Source organism: Terrapene carolina, unplaced genomic scaffold (assembly GCF_002925995.2).
Source record: "Terrapene carolina triunguis isolate 2854851 unplaced genomic scaffold, T_m_triunguis-2.0 Scaffold95, whole genome shotgun sequence".
Taxonomy (NCBI): Eukaryota; Metazoa; Chordata; order Testudines; family Emydidae; genus Terrapene; species Terrapene triunguis.
Window position 1 is genome coordinate 29,238,113 of NW_020664446.1, and position 22,860 is coordinate 29,260,972.

General features: G+C 37.8%; 1 protein-coding gene across 2 annotated transcripts in view; it reads left to right on the top strand.

Annotated features, from left to right (window-relative positions):
• ADGRA1 (adhesion G protein-coupled receptor A1) overlaps nt 1-22,860 on the top strand; it is a 466,576-nt gene that overhangs the window by 397,547 nt on the left and 46,169 nt on the right. For both annotated transcript variants that reach the window (XM_026651172.2, XM_026651174.2), the window contains 3 exons: nt 3,129-3,256; nt 4,483-4,606; nt 16,380-16,525. In XM_026651172.2, coding sequence (XP_026506957.1) covers nt 3,129-3,256; nt 4,483-4,606; nt 16,380-16,525 — 398 coding nt within the window. The remainder of the gene's footprint in view (nt 1-3,128; nt 3,257-4,482; nt 4,607-16,379; nt 16,526-22,860) is intronic.

Genomic DNA, 22,860 nt, shown 5'->3' on the forward strand with positions numbered 1-22,860 from the left:
GGTTTTCAACTCTGTTAGCTTTTTATAATTTTTTTCCAATAATAGGTTAAAGCAATGTCAGAAAGGTGCTTTCGTCTCTTGTTATTTGTTTAAATAATTGTATTGCTATTGTTATACCAGGTATGGTAGCTATTATATACATTTCTGGAAATGTAAAGGGCCTCAAAACAAAATTCTAATCATGGTTTTCGTATTTATACACCATAAATGTGACTACATTAGTGAGAGCTAGAAGCGGATACTATTTTATATTTTTCAGCAAAGCACTTCTAGTTTTATTATTTGTATATTCTAGTAGTCGAGGTCTGTCCAACACCCAAGTCCCATTTTGCTAGGCACTGTATGTTTGTAGTGAATCATAGTCCCTGCCTGAAAGAGCTTACAATCTAAAAGATAAGCCATAGCTGGTGGATGATACAAACAGGTGTGTTGGAGAATAGGATGTTGTTGCTGTTATTATTATTTTATTATTATTTTGAATTAGATCTATTATTGTAGCACTACGAGTCCCAGTCAACAAAAAACAAAACACAGAACAAAAAAAAACATTCCTGCCCCAGAGAGCTTACAATCCAAGTATAAGACAAGAGGAAACCGATAAATATAGAGAGACAGGGAAGTACAAGAAAACAATGAAACAATATTGGTTAACATGATAGTCTATGGCAGGGGTTGGCAACCTTTCAGAAGTAGTGTGCTGAGTCTTCATTTATTCACTCTAATTTCAGGTTTTGCGTGTCAGTAATACATTTTAACGTTTTTAGAAGGTCTCTTTCTATAAGTCTATAATATATAACTAAACTATTGTTGTATGTAAAGTAAATAAGGTTTTTAAAATGTTTAAGAAGCTTCATTTAAAATTAAATTAAAATGCAGAGCCCCCCCAGACCGGTGGCCAGGCAGTGTGAGTGCCACTGAAAATCAGCTCGTGTGCCGCCTTTGGCACGCGTGCCATAGGTTGCCTACCCCTGGTCTATGGTCTCAGCACACCAGCAGCCTAGCTGTGATCAAGATTTTGTAGGCCTCACAGCAAAGGACAGTTTTAAGGATGGTTTTGAAGGAGAATAATGAGTTAGTATTAAGTGTGTTCTAGCACAGACTAACTGTGTGCACAATTCTTAGCCAATCAGGGTTTTTTTTTAAAGTCTTTCAATATTAAGAATTAATTTAAAGTAACAAGTTCTCTATAAATGGGATTTATATTTTAAATAAGTACAGAAGGATAGGCCTCTAGACCTAGAAAACTGCCAGACCAAAGGTAGGAGCCTCCCCCATGGAGGAATTCTTCCATTGACCTGGCAGTGTTTACACTTGGGCTTATGTTGGCTAACTGCATCTCTCTGGAGAGGGGTTGTGTGTGAATTTTTCACAGTTCTGAATGTGGTAGCTAGGTTGATCTAAGATTTAGGTATAAACCAAGCCAAGGTCTGATTAAAGTTCCACTTACTTAGTCATCAGCATTAGAGTCCTGGTTTTCTCAGCAAAGGACACTCAAGTCAACAAGTGGGTTGACTCTCTTTACAGGGCAAAAATTAGAACCAACAAATAAGAAAAACTCCTTTTAATTAATCTTACTCCTTATAAATCCTTCTTAACTGTTAAGCTGAGGATTCATCAAGTCATTGTAGTTTATGAAATGTTCAGGATTTTCATTTTTTGTTCTTAAGTGCTTATTAGCCCAAATATCTCCATATTCACCTGCAGCGATTCCAGTTTTTCCCATATGTCTCTACATATTGTTTTAACTGTAAAAAAAAAATTGTAAAATGTGCTTATTGTACCTCTTAGGTGACTTCAATTTTCCAGTCCCTCTCGTTTTCCTGAGCGTTACCACACAGGTTTCATTTTATTAAGAGTACTGGGAAATGTTCATTTTGTTAATGAGATTCTTCCATCCTTTAACTGACAAATATAAAAGGCTACACTTTTTATAACTACAGTTCCAGAGGTCATGCATATTTGCATATTTATATTTGCATGCACAGTTCATGTAACTGTGTTTGGAAACTGACTTCAGCAAATTGCAATATACATTAGTTCAGGTGATGATTTGTATGCACAATTGTAGTAGTTGCTTGCAAAAATGTAGGTGCACAAACAGATGTGCATTTTAGTGTGTCCTAGTGGGACATCTATTGTTTTTTCAAGTTATACCCAGAGTGGCCAGAGACACCTTCTCCTCCTCCCTTATAACAAAGGCTACATTTGCGTTTCAATCCACTTTACATGCTGAGGTGGCTTCTCCTGTTATCTCCAGTAGTTTCAGTTATATTTGGGACCTTATGCCAGGTGTAACCAGGGTGAGCATCTAACAGGTTGGTATTGGAATCAGATATGGTTGAGTCCACTGAAGTATGTCCTTTGTCAGTATTCTCACTTCTCACCGACATGCTGTTTCCATGAATAACTGTGGCAATGCCTCCAGCATCCCTAAAAAGAACTCTTGCATCTAGGTTTTGCCCTTAGATGTAATTGTACAGCTGCTGTTCAACTGACATTAACAGAAGCTATGCACGTGTGCATCAAAGGTGGCATTTAACTCTTTTATGAAAGACATTCTACTCCAATCTATTGGCCCACATGGATTTATGCTGATTTACAGCAGCTGAGGATCAGACTCCTGTAGTATCTTAACAACAGATCCTCTCAGTTAGCTATCTTGGGTCTCTTGTCACATTTCTGTTTCCTTAAGAAGAAATGAGTACGTTGGAAGTAGAATATGTGCCATCTAGGGACCTTCATGGTAAATAGATATTTTGTACTCACTATCATAGTAAAAGAGATGCATAAAGTTCATACTGTCAGATAGCACAGACATTACTGATGTCTGCTTGCTGTGGAATTTTGCACATTTTTTTTTCTGGATTATTTTTTTTAAATCAGGACAGACTTGCCTGTGGAAGAAAGTTAATTTCCCCATGAGAAGTATATGCAGAATCGTGGAGAGCAGTTTGAGGAATGTAAATTCATGAACTTTATGCAGATAAATTCATCATTTTACTTTCCTGTTCCAAAATGCAGCATGTGAAAATCTAGAGGGGGTTAAAATTGGGAATGATGGGAGTATTGCAGTGAAGTCTTAGATTCTTACCTCTTAAAATGCTAATTTTATTTTCCTTCCTTGGCAGGATTTGAAGACAGTGCTCTCCTTTCCCCAATACCCAGGGGAGTTCCTGCACCCTGTGGTATATGCATGTACTGCAGTCATGTTATTGTGCCTGTTTGCGTCCATTATCACTTACATTGTGCATCACAGGTAAGAATTCAATACAGCAGCAAACACACATTCATGTTAGAGTGGTCAGTATTAAACTGAAGCAGACCTTATCTATCTTTTCTTTGCGCAAAGATAAAATGCTTAAATGCTTTAGTTACTGCTGGATACTAAAATTTACAGTATAATGTAGTCAAAAAAGAATGGAAAATGGTGCTTCATAAGTAAAAATGTATACAAAATCAAATAATCTGTTTTGTTTATACTAAGCTCTGTGAGAGAAAAGGGAAATTGAACTTTCCCCTCAAAAACATTCATAATTAACTTTTCTAATGTGAAAACACATACCAAAACAAGCTTTTCTAACCAGTAACTTATGGTGATGTGTCCTTCTTGACTCCATTTGGAAAAATTATCCATTCAAATATTGGTTTCACACAGAAACAAAATTTAAGGACTAGAAAACTATAAACCCATAAAATATTATGGTGGGCTTGTTCCCAAGCTGTAGCTTCCCCTAAAAAGAAGCAGATGTGTGTCTAGAAATGGTCTTATATTGTTCCTAAAATTTCTTGTATTCTTTATAATTTGACACTGCAATATAAAGCTCTGTGATATAAGGCCACTTTTGATATCAAACTACTGGATGCTAGCTTCCAGTTTCACAACAGCCCCTTGGAAAGATACACTAATTGTATTGGAATCAGAGAACAACATTGTACAAAGGATTTGATAAATCAGAAAGGTGTTTTCTTGCTTTTAAATCTGTTTGGTTTTAGAAATTTTGTGATTTCATTTATATGAATGAGATTTTTAAGTGTGTGTGTGTGTGTATACAGTAGTTAAAAGTCATTAGCTACTTAAAAGAGCAGGAATGTATTTTATTGTATAAGCTGATAAACATTAATTAAGAATGTATTTAATGTAATTAATTTTGATCTTCAACTTATATGTAATCCTTCAGAGTTGTCATAGTTAGACTACTGCATATTTGACATCTGGCAGAAAGCCTTTTAAATCCATGAATCACTCTTCATTCTGGGCCTGTTTAAAAAGCCCATTGAAGTCAGTAAAAACATTTTTAAAAACTCCTATTGACTTCAATGAGCTTTAAAACAGACCCTCCATTCTGCAGGTAGTCTAGTAGTCAAGAATCTGAGAGTTTGAAATCTATATGTCAAATATATTTTTTTCCAAAAATATAAGAACGCATTTTAAGATTTTTACAATCAAGATGTGAATTGAAAAAATATGTTAATTTTAAACAGCACAATCCGAATCAGTAGAAAAGGATGGCACATGCTTCTCAACTTCTGTTTCCATACTGCTCTTACTTTTGCTGTCTTTGCTGGTGGAATCAATCGCATAAAATACCCAATTATATGTCAAGCTGTAAGTACCTTTGTTACCTTATTCTTATTTTTAAAAAGAAAAAAAGCCCCTGAAATTATACATGTTGACTTAATACTGATGATGTTCTTTCTTATCAAAGATTCTATATTTTCTCAGACATATGTGCCAGAATTAATAATCACCATGAGGATTGTCAAGGCTAATGTGGAGCAGTGGGAGTCAGGAACTCTGAATTATATTTCCATCTGTGCCACTGAGTTGCTGTGTGAACTTGGGCAAATATATTAACTTCTCCGTGCCTCAATTTCCCTATCCAAAAACAAAATGGAGTTAATACTATTTCTCTTCTTTACAGGCGTGTTGGGGGATATGATTTATTCATGTTTGTAATGCCCTTTGAGATCCTCAGATTAGAGGGGCAAAGTTAGAATTATTACTGTTGTGGTTGCTTACCATGAGGATATCATACTAACCTACCTGTTTCAGCTTTGTAATGTAGGCCCTTTATGCCCACTGTGCAACCACTGAATATATTTTAGCAACTTAATGTTTCTAATATAATGATGACTTTTAAGTTCAGCGCAGGCTTTGGAGGCAATGCTTATACCACCCTGTCCCCGGGAAAGGGCTTGTGTGTTAGGGAGCCTCACTGAGCTTCCTGGTATGCAGACGTGGGTGTTGTACAGGCTGCACTATCCCCACCTCCTCCTGTGAAACCTCTTATATGGGGAGGTACATCCCCAGACACTCACAGAGGGAGCAGTCTCTGTGCTCTCCTGAATACAGGGAATGAGATTGTGATTGGTCCTTTGGCAGGAGAGGAAGGGAAGAAGGCTGCTTCAGTGCTCCCCTCTCAGCAAAACCTCACAAGGACCAGTTAAAATCCAGCCTTGTATTTCTAATATTTTTTTCTGGAATTTTTTACAACAGATGCCCCTGTTCTCATGAATGATATTTTTGCTGACCTTTGCTAAAGAATTTCATTAAGCAAAAATATCTGTGAATGCAACACTCAGCATTTATCTAATGGTATTAGTATTGAGACCTCTAATATGAGATGTGTATTCTCCTTTACTTAAACAGGCTATAGTCTTGAAACCCAGTCCATTGAAAATGAATGTGTGAATGATCTCTTTCCATTACTCATGATGGAACTGAGTCTGCACAGTCTAGCCACAGTACTAATATATTAGAAGTTCTGTTCTCACATTTAATTCAAAAGTGAGCAGAGCTTCATGGGGTTTTAGCAGTCAAGAGGTTAAAAAAAAATCACCAGTAATAAATCTTACTTGCCTGCTTGCCTTTTTTAGCTCATTTATAAATTATTCTTTGCCCACTCTTTTAATTAAAAAAATATTTTTTCATTCATGTATTATAATATTTCTGATTCTAACAAGGAGAATCAAAAAATGTTGCAATTGTTCTTCTAAGCACTCATGATTGCTCAGCAGGCTTACTAAAAATAGCAGCATGTAAACTGCCCCTCTGTATTTCCTGATAGAATTTATTTATAAAGTAAAATTTTAATTGTGTTGCAATCTCTCAGTTAGAATAGTGACCCCGGGAAGGAATAGACAGCAAGTTACACATCTTACTTTGAATTATTCCTGTCTGAGGAAAGCAAACAAGACACACAATTCTCCCCATTTTTATAATGGATTCAATGTCACTGCGTGGGTGTAAATAAAGGCAGTATTTGGCCCATAGTTAATACAGTAAGTGCTTAGTGTATTATGAAGTTCTTTAATATAATCCAATTAAAAATGGTGATAAAATATTTAGGATCTGTGTAATATACCAATGAGGATTTGCAAGACTGTTCTTGTTGAAGTAATACTTTCTACTTACATAATACTTTAACTGGAAGATGTCAAAGCCCTTTATGAACAGAAATAACCTTAAAACACTCAAGTGAGTTTGTTACTACTATATCCATTGCACTGGTGAATAAACCAAGGCACAGAGAGGTTAGGTGAAAGTCACATTACAAGGCCACAAGAAGAACCCAGGAATCCTGACTCACGCTCTCTTGTTCTAACCACAAGACAACAGTTCCATGCTAGAATTCTCCTGTTCTTTACAACTTAAAATTCGAACACTGTTTGAAGTATATCCTTAACATTTGATACATTTAGATTTTTTTAGTGAGTACAGGAATTTATATAATACAGCTCCCATAACCAATTGTAGGAATTCTGTTTCTAATTTTCTGTAACCTGTTCTGAAAGTTGAACATTTACATTTGTATGACTTTCAACAGATGGCACCTATAAATATTATAAGCTTCTCTGATGCAATAAACACTATGTTGTAAAATATGCCTTACATGACATTATTTTATAGGACATGGTTGTCTATTTCATTATTCTGAGATAAATATATCTTAATATCTAGCCAATTGCATGGTAATTAATCTCTAAGTTTTAGCAAATCTAAACATCACTTACAATTTTTTTTATCTGTAGTTTGAAAGTTTATAGGACAGCCATGGCCATGTAATTACATGATCACAAATGACCATCTGTTGTTACAATTTTTGCCTGGTTATTTACCTTGCAGATTGCACAGTAAAAATGATAATGAAAAATAGATTTTGTTAAATGTTATTAATAATTCTGTTATGAGTAATACATAACATGAGTGCAGTGGACTGGACTAGATGACCTCTCGAGGTCCCTTTCAGTCCTATGATTCTGTGATAAACTATAGGAATTTTTTCATAAAATGCAGTGTGTATGGCAGTTATTTCCTCTCATGGTATTATGCCAAATCCTGAGCCATTGTAAAGCATAGTCACACTGTGCAGCTAGAGAAATCTAAACAGATCCTGAGACCCCCACATACCTGCCCCCCAAAGTACCTGCATTAGGGTTACTCACCCACATAAGACCATGCCCTGTCTAAGGACAATGTCAGCACCGTACTCCACCTAGGGTCCAGGGATGACACAGACTCACTAAACATGCATACTGCTTCTCTGATTCCCTGAGAGGAGCTGATTGACAGCAGGGGATATCGAATGGACTGAACAACCCATGAAGGGGATATTTCAGCTGATACCACAGGCTGAACATACTGTCCATTCACAGCCATTGTTTCACCAGCACCACCACCACCCTTCCTAACCTCCTTGCCTGCCAACATACACATGTAAAAAAGTCATACAGAGCCCCCAGTCCTGGTACCTGTCTCCTCTTGTGACAGCTCTGTGAGTATTATTGCTGCAACAGCGTTGAAGTAACCTGTAAGGGGCCAGTGCTGGAAGGAAGGGGGACCTGCAGATGGCTTCTCAGGGTGTCTGGGAGCTCATTTATATGATGATACCCAATAGCCCCTCAAGGAGCTCCACACAAGGCCCTGTGGAGTGGGTGCACACAATGAGTACAGCCATCGTCAAGATCAGTCAGGCCAGAGCAGAACCTGTTTAAATAGCCATATTTGGTTCGGGTGTCCCTCAGGACTGTGTAAGCAGGAATGAGGATTGGCTGATCCTTTTTTAAATTCTGGCAGGCACAACTGGACCTGGGCAGAAAGAAAAGAACACTGGTACAGAACTATCTGATCTTCTTTCAGATAGGATGTATCTGAAGAGGATGTTACCATAATATTGCTTGTTAATCATATGTTTTGTAAATATGCTATTTCAAATTATTTATCTCAAAGAAGCATTAAAACAAGTTAATATATATTCCATAGGAGATAGAGTTACAGTACCTTCAGTGTCTCTCCCTGCTTTACAAAAGCAAACATAAATGCAGCCCTGCACTGTTGTTTTATAGTAGAAAATTCCAAATGCAGCCTTTTCTGATGGAGTAAACCTGGAGTCACTGCTCTGAGTATTGTGGAGTGAATCTTTTTCTAGCTTTCTCACCATTCTCAGCTCCACACCCCCAGCACTTTCTTTTGCACATAACCTCATTACAACTCTTTCACCTATGTGAAATAATAAACTGAGTTCCCTTCAGACTCTACCTCATTAGCCAACAGGTGTCTTTGCAGAATAGTTGAGTTTAACCATTGCTCTACCCCAGAATTGTGTCTCACACTGATCCCAGTTAGAGAGAAAGCGTTAATGATATGAACAAGGGCTGTTTTCTGCACTAGGCCACTAATGCACCTTTTTTTCTCCTTGAATGTCAAGTAGTTGAACTAAAGAAAAAAAATTACTTCTCTCTATGGTACAGTATTTAATCTGAAATCCAAACGTCTAAAAATTCCTTTCAGACATGAAAATCCCATTCAAATGGTTTTCCTCATTTTGCTACCTATTAGATGCTCATTATTTGTCATTTATAAAGAGAGGAAGGATGGTCCACTGATTAGAGTGCTGGCCTGGGACTTGGGAGATCTGAATTCAGCACTCTAATCTACCCCAGTCTTGCTGTGTGGTTTGAGCATGTCTCTCTGACCCTGATCCACAAATGGACTTAAGCATTGCAACATTATGCATAACTTTTAGGCACCTAGAAAATCATAGGAACAAGACTGCAACCCACAAAGTCTGAGTTAGGCACCTAGGTTCCCTATGCAATGAGTGCGGAGAGATGGGCACCTTAAAATGCAATCCACAAAGCCAGCATGCTAGGTGGGGAGCCCCCTAAAATAGCCAATGAGAGATGTGGATCATCGGATGAGATAGGTGTGTCCTAAGCCCTACCCCCTCTCAGAGATATGTGCCTAAGTCCAGGCAGCAGGGAAGCGCCTATCTCTGCCAGTGATCTGTTTCTCAGGCGTGTCTCCTAGGCTATAGAGTCATTCTCACTCTTTCTCTGGCCCAATTAATATTTAATTATTCAATTATTTAATTGAAGGGGAACAATTTCAGTAGAAAAGATTGCATCTTTAGGCAGAGGAGTGCCTCTCTTCCCCTGGTTATTGAGCACACTAGAACTTAAGCAGGAGATAGGCAGGGCCGGCCCACAACATTTTGGAACATGAGGTGGGGAGCTCAAATGATGCCCCCATGCCCCCTCGCTTGGGCCAAAACTTTGAAAGGTCTCAATTCTGCCTTCTTCCTGTTCTACTCCTCTGATGGTACTGCTCTGCTACCTACCCCAATAAAGGAGAACTAACAACTTAAAATGCCTTGTTCAAAAATTTTAAGGAACACTTAACTTTCAAACGCCTGAACAGCAAATGTAACTTTTCTTGTCTGCATAGTAAACGCTGACATTTTTATCTGTTTGAATAATCGAAGTGGTGCTTTCTGTGCCATCTTGGTTGCAAAGATTTGAACTGCTTCCTAAAGGTCCACAGTCTGGGCCAGCTCATGCTCTATTGAGATGGTTGCAAGGCTGACCAGCCTCTCCTGTGTCATTGTGGAGCATAGATGTGTTTTTATTATCTTCAGCTTGGAGAAGCTGCATTCTCCACTGGCAACTATTACAGGAAGTGTTAGAAGTATGCGCAGAGCAACAAAAGCATTTGGAAAGAGGGTGGTCATCTTATTTGTGCACATACATTCCAGAACAGCCTTTGGAGTTGATCCTGCTGAAATGTATCTTGAAAGGGCTTTCAGTTCATCACCTAAACCACTCACATCACTATCACACATGTCATCACGTGTCAACACTGTCTCTAGTGCCCTGCATTGTTGGTGTAAGTCTTCCTCAAGTATAGTGAGGAGTTTTGGAATATCATACAACATCCCAAATATACTGCTGTGTTCCTTGAGCTGCATGAAACGTTCTTCAACTGACTGTATTGCACAATCTAGCACCTGGTTAAAAAATTCAACTTTGAATTGTTGTTTGGAGTCTCTTATGGGATTATCCCATGCCTCGTAATCAAAATGTCTTCTTCGGTCACTCTTGTATTCTTGAATGGGTGGGAAAATAGCTTCAGTGTGAAGTTCCTCTGCTAACTTCTGTGCACTCGTCAGAACATTTTGAAATCCCTCATCTGACCAGTAAGGCTGTAGGTATGACTTCGCTTTGTCCAGTTGTTCCATTGCTCCAGATATATCAAGGTCAATACCTTGGAGTCTCTTGCTGACAACATTTATTTCAAACAGTATGTCACGCCACAACACTAAGCCACACAGAAATTTGAACTTATGTATGATTCTGGTGATTCCATTTCCCTTTGCCACTGTCCTCCCACAAACAGTTCCTGTCATAGCATTATCCTCCATAATGTCAACTATGGCATCATCTATCTTCCCAATTTGGTGTTTGATAGGCTTTATTGCCTCCATTTGACTTTCCCATCGTGTGGCACTCAGTGGTTTCAGTGTCAGAGAGGATGTTCCCAGATGTTGCTTCAAAATTTGCCATTGATGAGTTGATGCAGAGAAAAATACATAGATGCTTTGAATTACATTAAAAAGTTCAGCAGCCTCACTGGAAGCTGATGCTGCATCACTGACCACAAAATTCAGTGAATGAGAACTGCAAGGGACCAAAAAAGCTCGAGGGTTTAACTCTCGGATCCGTGTCTACACTCCTCTGTTCTTTCCTCTCATGTTGGCACCATTATCGTAGCCCTGACTTCTCATGTCAGCTATTGCAATTCCCGTATCTTCCAGCTTTTTAAGAAGCACATTTGTCACACCAGCACCTGTAGTATCATCAATGTCAATAAATTCTAGAAAATGCTCTCTGACAGTCACCATTGCAGGGACATTTTCACAAGGTTCTGTTGTTGTTAAAAAACGCACCATTAAAGTCATTTGTTCCGTATGGCTGATGTCAGGTGTGCAGTCCAGAATAACAGAGTAATATCTTGCTGACTTCAGATCTGCCACAATCTTCTGTTTGACTTTTGTTGCCAGTAACTGTATGATCTCATTTTGAATTGTTTTTCCAAGGTAGTGGTGTGTGTACATTTCTTGGGTGGTGACTCTTCTTCGATGCTCCTGGAGTACAGCATCAAACTCAGCCATCAGCACCACAATTTTAAGGAAGTTTCCATTGCTTGGCACATACAGCTGATCTGAAGTGCCATGTAGTGCTAGGTTTTGGGTAGCAAGCATTCTCACAGTGGCAATGAGCCTTTTCAGAACATTTTGCCAGTAAAGATACTCTGATGCAATCTTCTCTTGATGCTGATCATCTATTGTGGCCTTTAACCTTAGTCTCATCTCAAGCTCTTTTCACCTATGGAATGCTCCCTGGTGATTTGCTGCCTTCTCATGGGATGCCAGATTTCTGACCAGATTTTTCCAGTCCTTTGTTCCTGTAGAACCCAATGTGGCTGAAACAAAAACAGTATGCAGCATTCTGGGTTTTTGAGTACATAAGCCATGGCCTCTCCACTTTGTCGCTATTGGGGATTTCATGCCAGTAATATGTTGGATGGAAACTTCTATTTTCATTGTCTTTGGGGAACATGAAGTTTTTCACTTGCTGTGGCCCATGCAGTACAAGAAGTCCCTCAGGCTACTGCTCAAGTGGGTCCACAGTCCTGGATCATCTAGACTTAAGGAACTAAACTCAGCAGCAGCTGTTTCTTGTCCCTCCACCATACTCTTCTCTGATCTACACTTTTCTTCAGGAATGTGCATGGTTACATCCATTTGAGATGGAGATATGGATGCTGCAGTAGCTGCCAGGTCACCTGCACTCTAACTGGAGGCATCTCCTCACCACTCACATCCTCACTGGGGCCGGAAGGCTCACCGTGAACATTTGTGTCTATGTATCTCAGGAGAGCTCCTTCCTGCTTAGATAGAAAAGCTTCCTTTGCTTTCTTTCTTTTTCTGAATGCTGCCCCAGAGGGGCGTTTTCTTCTTTCATTCCTGACTGCTGTTCGGTGCCAGTTATAGTGACTCTCAACACTCAATTGAACAGGACAAATAAGCAGGCTTGTAGCAGAGCCTGAGTGAGGGAAGATATCAGCATCTTAAGGGCTTAACTGGCTCCTACTACTTCAGTTGACTGCCTGTTCTTCTCAAGTGGGTTCAGGGAAGCAGCAGGAAACAGGAAGCTCCCTGAGAAGCTGGTGTTAATCAGTCCAACCTCCTGGGAGTGCTAGAGAGGTACATAAGAGGCTCCTCCTCCTCTCTGTCCCTGCAGCTCCTGCTGCTTTCTGTTATTTCCTCTCACCTTTTCTCTTGCCTGCCTGTTATGTCTCTTGTGCCCTCCTTCTTCCAGCACAGCACTCCACCATCTCTGTGCATCTAGAGCAGAGAGAATACATATGCACCAGTAGCAGACACCATTTTCTACACTCTGGGTCCTAGTGGCACCCCCCCCCCAGTCTGGCACCTGAGGTGGCTGCCTCCATTCACCTGGGCACCCAGAGTGAAGCAGTAGTGTGCATGCCCAGAGGCAGTAACACAGATGGTTAGGAACTTGTACTGCAAAAACTTATGCACCAAGTGAATGTAGGTGCCTACAGGGTTAGGCAGCAGCCAAGTGGAAGTTTTGTGGATCAAATGAGGATAATAGTTCTTCTCTACCTTGCAACAGTGTTTGGAGGATAATTACATTACATTACAGATTGTAAAGCACTCAGCTACTATGGTGATGGTGACCATATAGGTACCGAAAATAGATTAATCAACTTCTTTATTTCACTGAAAGCAATTTCCCAGCTCTCCAGGGCCTCAGGGGGTATGTGCAGCCACAACCAAACAGAAGCAAGTGAATTAAAGGCAATCTTCTCCAGAACATGTCTGCCATTTTAAAAAGAGAAAATTGACAACAAGAAAGAAATGAAAGTTAAGGCTGTCCAAGGGAACATTAGACACCAGTATCGTTTAAGTTTACCCAAGTATTTGTTCTGGTAATCAATAAGAGACTAGTCATTACCATAGCAACTGTAACATCACATGGTTCTTAAGCAACCTCTAAGACACTGAACAAATTTTTAAAGGATCATCTTTTTAAATACATCATCTTCTCAAAATTTTTACTTTAAAAAAGTGTAATAAGCTTTTCAGTTAAACAATACATGTTCCATTGATACAGTTCCAAGAACACAAAAGCCGTGAAAAGACTGAGACCATGTAATTATTATGGAAAAATCAGGAGTTTTGCTTTAGCAACTCCAGTTATTAGACAACATAAGAAATGTTGGTTATAACATATGCAGACAGTCCTGGCTGGTCTCCCTGTAGCTTTCGGTGAAAACACATACAGGCCTGTCAGCACAAAACTCTCTTGTAATAAAACATCACTACTCTAATATCCCCAATCTTTATCCTTTTCTCCATACTGGAAACAGGGCCCATCATGCAAGCGTGAACATCATCTGTACACAATGATGAACCCGAGCACCACATCCACTGCAAGCATATTTTCATCATGTTTAAACTACTTAATTTTTAATCTATTTGTTTGTTTGTATTTTTATATGGCATCTGTCCATGTGACCTAGGCCCAAATCCAATAACACAATATACACAAATAAACCCAAATCCCACTCAGCACCTTAAACATGTAACCCACTAGGACTTTCAGTACCCACCATTTGAACTCCCATATCCTGTATCTGGATTTGAGTGAGGGTACCCTTACAAACACTTGACATATCCCAAAACGAGGTGTGACAAACACGTCTGTTCTATTGAATAAATATTTAACATCAAAAAAATCTGTCCTCTAATCCAGTGTTTATGAAGTGAAGTAAGGCACAAACAGGCGGTCAGGCTAGATTATGACAATAGTCCCTTCTGGCTTTAGACTATATGAAGAAAAAGGACATTGTTGCCCTTTGACTTGAATATAGAAGCCCAATGCATTCACCCAATCTGCACTGAGAATATTTTATGAATGCCTTCATATATGTCTGGCTAAATAAGAAGTCTGGAACCACCATCATTCTTCAAATTTACCAGTCATCCATGGCCGGAAAACATGTTCTCCTCTATTAAAGGCAGGAAATACCAATAGGTTATTAAATAGTCTTATTATTTAAGAGGTTGTACAACAGCTAATAGTATCTGTGGTCTCTCTTCCTTGTTAGCATGTTTTATCCCATGTTACTGAAGAGACTAATCTCTGAAAGATGGGCACGGTATAATGAAAAGTCATGAGGGTAGCGTGTGACACACAAATTCTATTCTGTCCCCCTTTTCTGTTGCTTCTTTGATAGTGCAGTGAAATTGTTGCTATTCATATTTTATTGTACTATTTTATTAGGATCCATATTAATTTATATTGTTGGTCATATCTGTTGGTACATCAATAGGGAATGGAATTTTATCATCCCATATGTTGTCTGAACTTCACACATTTGTATATATTGACACTAGACTCATCCCTCATGCCCATGCATTTGTTAAACCCTTCATATATTTTCTGAATAATCATACAATGGACAGCCTCAGCCCTACCCTGAAATAACTAGAACAATGTTATTAATTTAGTCCTTCGTATTTTTTTGATTCTTCCTTCTCATTCCCTCCCCCCTTGGAATCATACTAGTACTCACTGTGTCCCTGCAAAACTCTTCTGCGAGTTGCACATGAAATAAACCCAGACAGCACTAGCCACTGAATTGGCAACATCTGCCAGCTGATGGTGCATCGATGTCTCATTCTCTTATTTCTGCTTCTTTCACCTCAAGCGACAGCCACTGTGAAGTCCATACTCTCCCCTGTCTAATGTGTCAGACAAGCCCAGGAAAAAGAAAAGAATTCCAATAGCCTTTATCTTGATTAATATTTGTTGTGCATATATATAAATATTACGATGTATTATTAAACCTAAACAAAATTCATGTTTTTTTTCTTTTTCTATCAATTATTTTTGTTTCAACTTAAGCAAAAATGGAACTCTAGTTTAGATAAATCATTATAATAGATTTGTGTTAGCTTTATTCAGCAATCCTCTGTATTCCTTAAAAATTTATGGGCTTTCCAATTATAGCAATATTTTACTTGTCACAGCAAAATGTCAGGTTATTGCTTCAAAAGTAACCTCATTTTATATAATCAGATGGAGACTTAGCTAATATAATAAAGCATTGTAGATTGGATAAAATTTCAATTACTGTTTCCATAGTAATGAATAATAGTTACTAGCATAGTACAGATGGTAGCATTTTAGTGTTGGTATTTTTGTTTTACTTTTAATGATATACACAGCACTTTATTGGAAAGATCAGAACAGCCACGCTGTTAGGTTTGCACTTCCTTTTTCTTTTATTTCTGTACTAAGTACTGTTTTAAAAGATGCAAATCTTCTTCACCTACTTTTGGCTATGGTGTGGCTAAAATGGCCACTTTTTTAAGACACCAAAAATAATTTTTTCTTAGCGTGCCTGAGATGCTAGGATCTTATCCCAAGCTCATTTCATCAGGTCATACATGGCTGTACCTCGCTGAGAGAGAAATAAGATATACTGCTCCTACAAAACTTACTAAAATTAATGCTGATAATACAAATTCAGACAAAACGTTTGCCTTTTCATTGACCCCAGACTTGAAATTTGCATTATATGCAGCATAATTAGCAAAGCAGTGGCAGGTTCCTTGCCAACAAAGCTTCAAGAATCAAGCCAATCTTCCATAGACTTAAATTTGCAAATTCAGTGAGTAGCCACTAATGATGCTCTCAGAAAACACATTTTATGTGTTCTGATTTCATAACATCTTACTGGGTGTCTCAGATATTAGCAATTATAATTTAAACATTAGTTTAAGTAAGAGATGCCACCTGCTTTTTAAATCATTTTAATTCTCTTGCACTGATTAGAAGTAACCAGAGAGATGCAAAAATGTTGTTAAAGCAATCACAAATTCAGTTCATTTAAAATAAAATTATTCTGGTTTACTTGTGCATTTGTACAATCGGCTTATGTTACAAAGTATTTTTGTTTTACTGGCCATTTGCTGATTTCTGTAACTATCACCCTCTTGTTTTAGGTTGGCATAGTATTGCATTATTCCACCCTCTCCACTATGCTATGGATCGGAGTAACTGCAAGGAATATTTATAAGCAAGTCACAAAAAAAGCTCAGCCATGCCAAAATAGTGACCAACCTTCTTATCCAAAACAGCCATTGCTCAGGTATGGACTAATAACATTAAAGGTTGATTTTTTTTCTGAGTTCCTAAGATTTGTTAATAATTCGAAACTTTTAAATAGTCTGTTGCATTATTTGCTGTCCTCTTCAGTTGTGCAAACTATAGTTAAGGCCACTGAAAACCTGAATCCCTCAGAGTACTACAGAAATGACTGTTAAATATGTGGAAAAATCTGCCACTTTACAGAGGTGGTTATGGCTAATTCCACCCAAAACACTGAAATATATAAAAGTTATGTACAGCTAGATTCTGATTCTCTTATTTATGCCAGATAGCACCTACCTCCCCAAGGGGTCCTGTTGATTTCCTATTAAGCCAAATACTGTGGCCCACTTGTGGAGTAAGATACTATTCAATTATCAGAAACTGGCCCATAATGACCTTCACTTTCCCCTCATGCACTTTCCCCACAAATCTTGCTCATGCTCTTCATTCCATAGAGATCCTATGCCAGTTCTCCCACCACCCACCTCACCCCACACCAGAGATGATCTATCAATACCTGCAAGATTGTCAAGATGCTCAGTAGAGGAGGCCATCTGGAAAGAATTCTTCTGCGTTTACAGCAGCTGTATTTTCAAAAGAATTCTCACCAAAGGGGCATAATTTCATGAGAACTCAGTCCAAAATAGTCAATTCTGTACAAAAATGCCTAGAACAGCATTTTTTACTGAGGACATAAAATCTGTTATATGGCCCTGATTGGCCGTGCTGTGTGAACCTGAGCCAGACTGTTAACATTATATAGAAATATGCATTGTGCACATGTTCTGTACAAAGATTTGTGTTTTATAATCCAGACCCCATTGAATGAAATCTTTATTACTGTCATCAGTTCTCTGCTTTTTAAAATATTTTCTTTCCAAAGATGAAATTGGCTAACACTTACATAAAATTTGTCTGGTGGAAAGGAGAAGACTCTCACTGAAGGTTGGCTTTGTGTTAGATATAAGCAAAGGGAAATGTTTTTGTTGAGAGAGCTTGAGTGTGATTTACTATATCATTCTTCACAGATGTGAATTTCAGTCATTCAGTTATTTGCTCATGGCGAAATGAATAATTGTCAATTTTCAAGTACTGCAGTGAGGTTATTAAGGAAGAAAATTGTTTCAGGTTACACAGACCCAGTGTATTGTATGTTCTTCAAATTCAAATCCTGTTAGAGCTGGAAGAAAACAACAGACAATCAGGTTATAGAAAAGATTACTCTAATTAGAGCCCTTGTTGTGGCAATTGTATGGAGTTCCTCAGCCAGTGAAAATAAATAGTAGGTATTTTAAACTTTGTAATAGAAATGATACTTTTAGCTGTAAGAGTACATGTAAATAATTGTTTAATAGCTAACTAAAATGATTCTACAGTTGGTTTTCTCACTCAGAACATCATATGTCCTAGATGTCTTTTAGCTGTAAGAGCACATGTAAATAATTGTTTAATAGCTAACTAAAATGATTCTACAGTTGGTTTTCTCACTCAGAGCATCATATGTCCTAGAGATTCAACCACTAAAATGTCTGATGTGATTCCATAATGGCTAATACTAGTTTCAAAATAGTGAAGGATCTGTTTCATTTCATGTAGAAAATGGGCATATTATGTGGGGGAAAATCCTTTAATTCAGAGAATGCCCAAACTCAGAATTAGTAATTGTTGTTTTTTTGGAAAGGCAAAGATAATTTCGTGGTCATTTTAATTTGGTTATTTCAATGAAGTTAATATCTAAAGTATTCTGTATCATGTATCCATAATATTTCCATAACAGCCACTTGGTAATGCTTAAATTGTTAGTATATCAATAAGAAATAGGTTTTAACCAGCTAATGTTAGTTTTTTGGACCTGAAAGCTGACATTGGCTGCTTTGTGTGTATGAAATATTTTCACATAAGTAAAAGATAATGAATTTTTTTCAGGACTGATTTTTTGTAAAAGCAAACAAATTACCTCGATTTTGGCACCCATAAATAATTATGCTCATCTAAGAGAGGCTGAGTTGAGCCCTTTTTACTGTTACATATAAGGGCTATCATTTGTCAAACATGTCTATGACTGCATATCGCATAAACTGCACAGTTTGCTGCTCTCCTACAAACTTTTCTTTCCTCAAAATGAATGTGTAGAATTCCCAGTTTGCATATGGATGTTTATAAACCCTCTTAATGTACTCTTGCTGAAGGAGACAAGGATATCTGTTGTGATTCACTGGAGGATTCTACTGCAGGAAATTAAACAATAACTCAGTAGAACAGCATTTACCAAATACACCTCTACCCCGATATAACACTGTCCTCGGGAGCCAAAAAATCTTGCCGCGTTATAGGTGAAACCGCATTATATTGAACTTGCTTTGATCTGCCGGAGTATGCAGCCCTGCCCCCCCGGAGCACTGTTTTACCGCGTTATAGCAGAATTCGTGTTATATCAGGTCACGTTATATCGGGGTAGAGGTGTATTTACCAAGAAATTTAAAAAACCAAATGCATTTTTAAAAGAGCTTGATTCACCTTTTAAAGCAGTTGAAATAGTGGAAAATATTGAATAAATACCAAGGGGCCAAATTTTCAAAATGGAGACTCTACCTATGTACGTGAAAAGACATTTGAGGTTACACATACAATTATTGCATTTACGTGTACAAATAATCAAGAGTCTATCTTGCCAGTTGCATGTACATTTTACCATTTGGGCATGCAGTTTTATACTAATTGTGTGCACAATTACAGGTATATATTTTAGCCTAATTGTGCCATTTAAAAAAATTGACTCATAAATGTACATTTGACCCAGAAAGACCCAGAAAGATTATTAAATCCAACAATGTAAAAATCAGTGTAGACCTGTTGTGTTTTTTATCAAGTTTTTCTCTTGTCAGTTTTGCAGATGAGTCTTTGAGATTTTGCAATACCATTTTATTGTTTTTATTGTGACTTGAATTTTATGACTTCTTTTTCATTGTATTCTTTGTTAAAATATGACTTGCAAAAAGGTTTCTGCTTTATCACTATAGCATTTAATAATTTTAAAGAATTAAAGTAAATGACAACTAGTATTTGATGTACTTCCTTGTTGGTTTTTTTTTTTTTTTTTTTTTTTTTGTGTGTGTGTGTGTGTGTTTTTTTGTTTTGTTTTTTGTGTTCTCTGCTTCTTGACTGAGGCTATCGGTGTTCAGTTGCTGAAAGAAATGCTGGCCATCTATAGATTATTGTCTTAATATGTATAGGTACAGTGACCAAACCTGAAATGCTTTAGGAACTTAAAGGACATGCTTATATAAAACTAATACATTTTTACTGAAACTCACTCCTCCTTGGCAACATTATTTTGAGTATAGTGACTTCTTTTCTGCATAGTTCAATGATTGAATAAAATGCAAGCTCTCATGCCCATAACTATTTAGTGAAAGAAACTCATTAACTCTTAAAATTCTGGTATTTTCCAAACTGCCCTTCAGATGAATGCTTTAGAATGCTTACAAGACATGTATCAAATGAATGCTTCACTGAATTTTGTGCAATTAAATTCTGACCATTAACACTGCAAAAATGAAGTCATTGCTGTACATGTGTTTATATAAACATAGTTTGTGATGTGCTTCAGAGTGAATGGAACTAAACCTATTCTGTCTATGTATAGCATTTGTAAAGTGCCCACCACTGTCCTGGAACATGAGGAGTACTCAGCTGGTAGACTTTGTCCTCTTCTATTGGTTGGTTCTGGGCTTTGAAACTTGGCATCATCTCACTGTCAGGCATGGGTAGGATCAGGTTGTGCACATGATGCATACATGGGCTTCAAGTGTGGCCTCTTAGAACTGATCAGTTTAATTTGAACACTGCACGGTACATTTTAGAGAGACACATAGGAGGAGTGGGGGAAAATTGATCATTAAACAGCTCTGTTAGAATGATTGTGGATGAGAAGAATATTATACTACTATAAACTGGGTTAGTATATCTGGAAATATGGGTGTTAACCTGTATCATTATACTGACACGGCAGACATATTTATAAATGTATAGAAGGATTGTGTAGCTGGAGACTATTGCTAAATTTGTGTCAGGTTACATTAAAATAGAACCTCTGCAGTAAAAACATGCCAAGCAAAGGTGATTGTGTTCCATTCAGCCTTGGTGAATTTTCTGTTTCATTATTCTACCCTGGCCCTGCTTGCAGTGTTCCCATAAGAACTGATAAAAAGAGATTAAGTATAAGCAACTAAGAACACTATTACAGAAGCACTTATAAATACAAATGTAAATATTCCATGGAAATAGTATTTATGTATTTATAAGTACAAGTATAAGTTCAAGTACTTTCAACTCCTGTATTCCCTGCAATTGTTTGGTCTATATATGAACTACTACCTAAATAATATAAGTATATAATGGAAGAGAAAGAAAAAGAGCAACAATGAAGTTTTATTCATATATACAAATAAGCATGGAAAAACAATGAAAAAAATCTTTAAATGTAAATAAATGTATACATTTCCTTTCCTGTATATAATATAAGAATATCATGTACAGCATGTACATATGTATAGATGTACATATTATGTACAGCATATCATTCCGTGAAGTGGGCATTTTTCTTCAATAACAGCATAATCTCAAACATATCCTGAAGATGGTTCCTTCTTGGCAAAAGGATTTGTCCAGTACAACTGGATACTTTTGCCCCAGGAGCAGAGCTTGGCTCTTTGATATTAAATTTGATAAAAAGCATAGCAACTGTTGGATATCATTTCAGTTGATCCAGTTCATGCAATGGATCATTGAGGAATTGCGACAATCGATCCCCGAATCGACGCTCTGACTCCACCAGCGAAGGTGGGAGTAAGCGCTGTCGACGGGAAGCCGCAGAGGTCGATTTTGCCGCCGTCCCTACAGCGGGGTAAGTCGGCTGCGATACGTCGAATTCAGCTACGCTATTCGCGTAGCTGAATTTGCGTATCTTAAATCGACCCCCCCCTGTAGTGAAGACCTGCCCAGAGTCAGATGCAGATGCTCCTCTAATCATCGAAGCCATAGAAATTAGGGGCAGCTTTGGATGTAGTAGCTTGATCTACAGGCTTCAGTAAGGTGTCACAACAAACCAGAGCTTTTTTTTTTTTTTAAGTTCCTCTTCAGTTATTCTCTTGTCCTGATTCTGCAGCCAATGCAACTTAAGAAATAGGTGTGACGCAGGAATAATAACAAATGACTGAGTACTTTTGTTATTCACCACCACATCAAAGGTCAAAATATGCCTGAACCATTTTCTAAGTCCCTCCTTCAAACTATCTACCTCTCCATCTATTTTGGAGAAAACATGTAAAGTCTGGATTTTAGCACAAACCCAGTAGGCAGAACCACACCATAGAAAGACTTTATGTTCTCCTCCCTCTGAAGTTTGTCAAGTGCAGTAGAAATTGGGGACATCGTGTCAGACTACTCACCTAGAATTCCAAGTCTGGGTTGGAGAATTTTGGCAGCTGGAGATGCTGCATCACAATTTAAATCCTATTACTTATGTCATAAATGTGGGGAAAGCAATCAAATTCTGAATTCCAGCACATAGAGGCAGGTTTGGGGATTGTTTTTCCAAGTGTGTCATTCACAGTCTCAACAATCTTTGAACTTTTCTGAAAAGATGCTTGTATTGAGAATTTTTTGCGAGAGCCCTATAAGCATCAGTAGTTGCTACCATGTTGAGTGTGTATGAAAAACAGATCCTATTTGGTGGCAAGTAAAATATACACTAACAGTCAGCAGTATTGCTTGACAAAACTTCATCAGTACTCACAGGGCTACATAAATCAGAACCTGGTGAGTCCACTTCCATACCAGCATCCTCCTCTTCCTGCTTTCCAGCATCATTCTCCAACATCTGAAAACAGCTTGAAGGCTTTAACAAAATTGTTACCATTGTCTGTGAGTACATAGGTTATTTTTATTGAGCCCAGATCAAACCGTTAGTGGATCTCAGTCAATAGAGAAGCAACCTTGTATGAATGTGTTCCAGCAAACCTAAGACTGCTGATTCTGTTAGGTTAGTTGGGTCAGTCCACTGACAGATAACACCCATGCTGCCTTCCAAAAAGGAAGACAATTCATGGACAACATAAGGCACAGATGCCAATTTGTTTTTAATTCTTTCAAGATTCAAGTTGTATTGTCCCACTAGCTTATGTTTTAATGTTTCTGTACAAATAACAGTGGCCTTGGGAATCATTTTTTTAAGTAAAGAGTGAAAGCCACTCCCTTCAACAATCGACAGGGGCAGCATATCACTAATAGCAAAGCTGAGAATTAGCTTATCTATTTTTTCTTTGGACACTG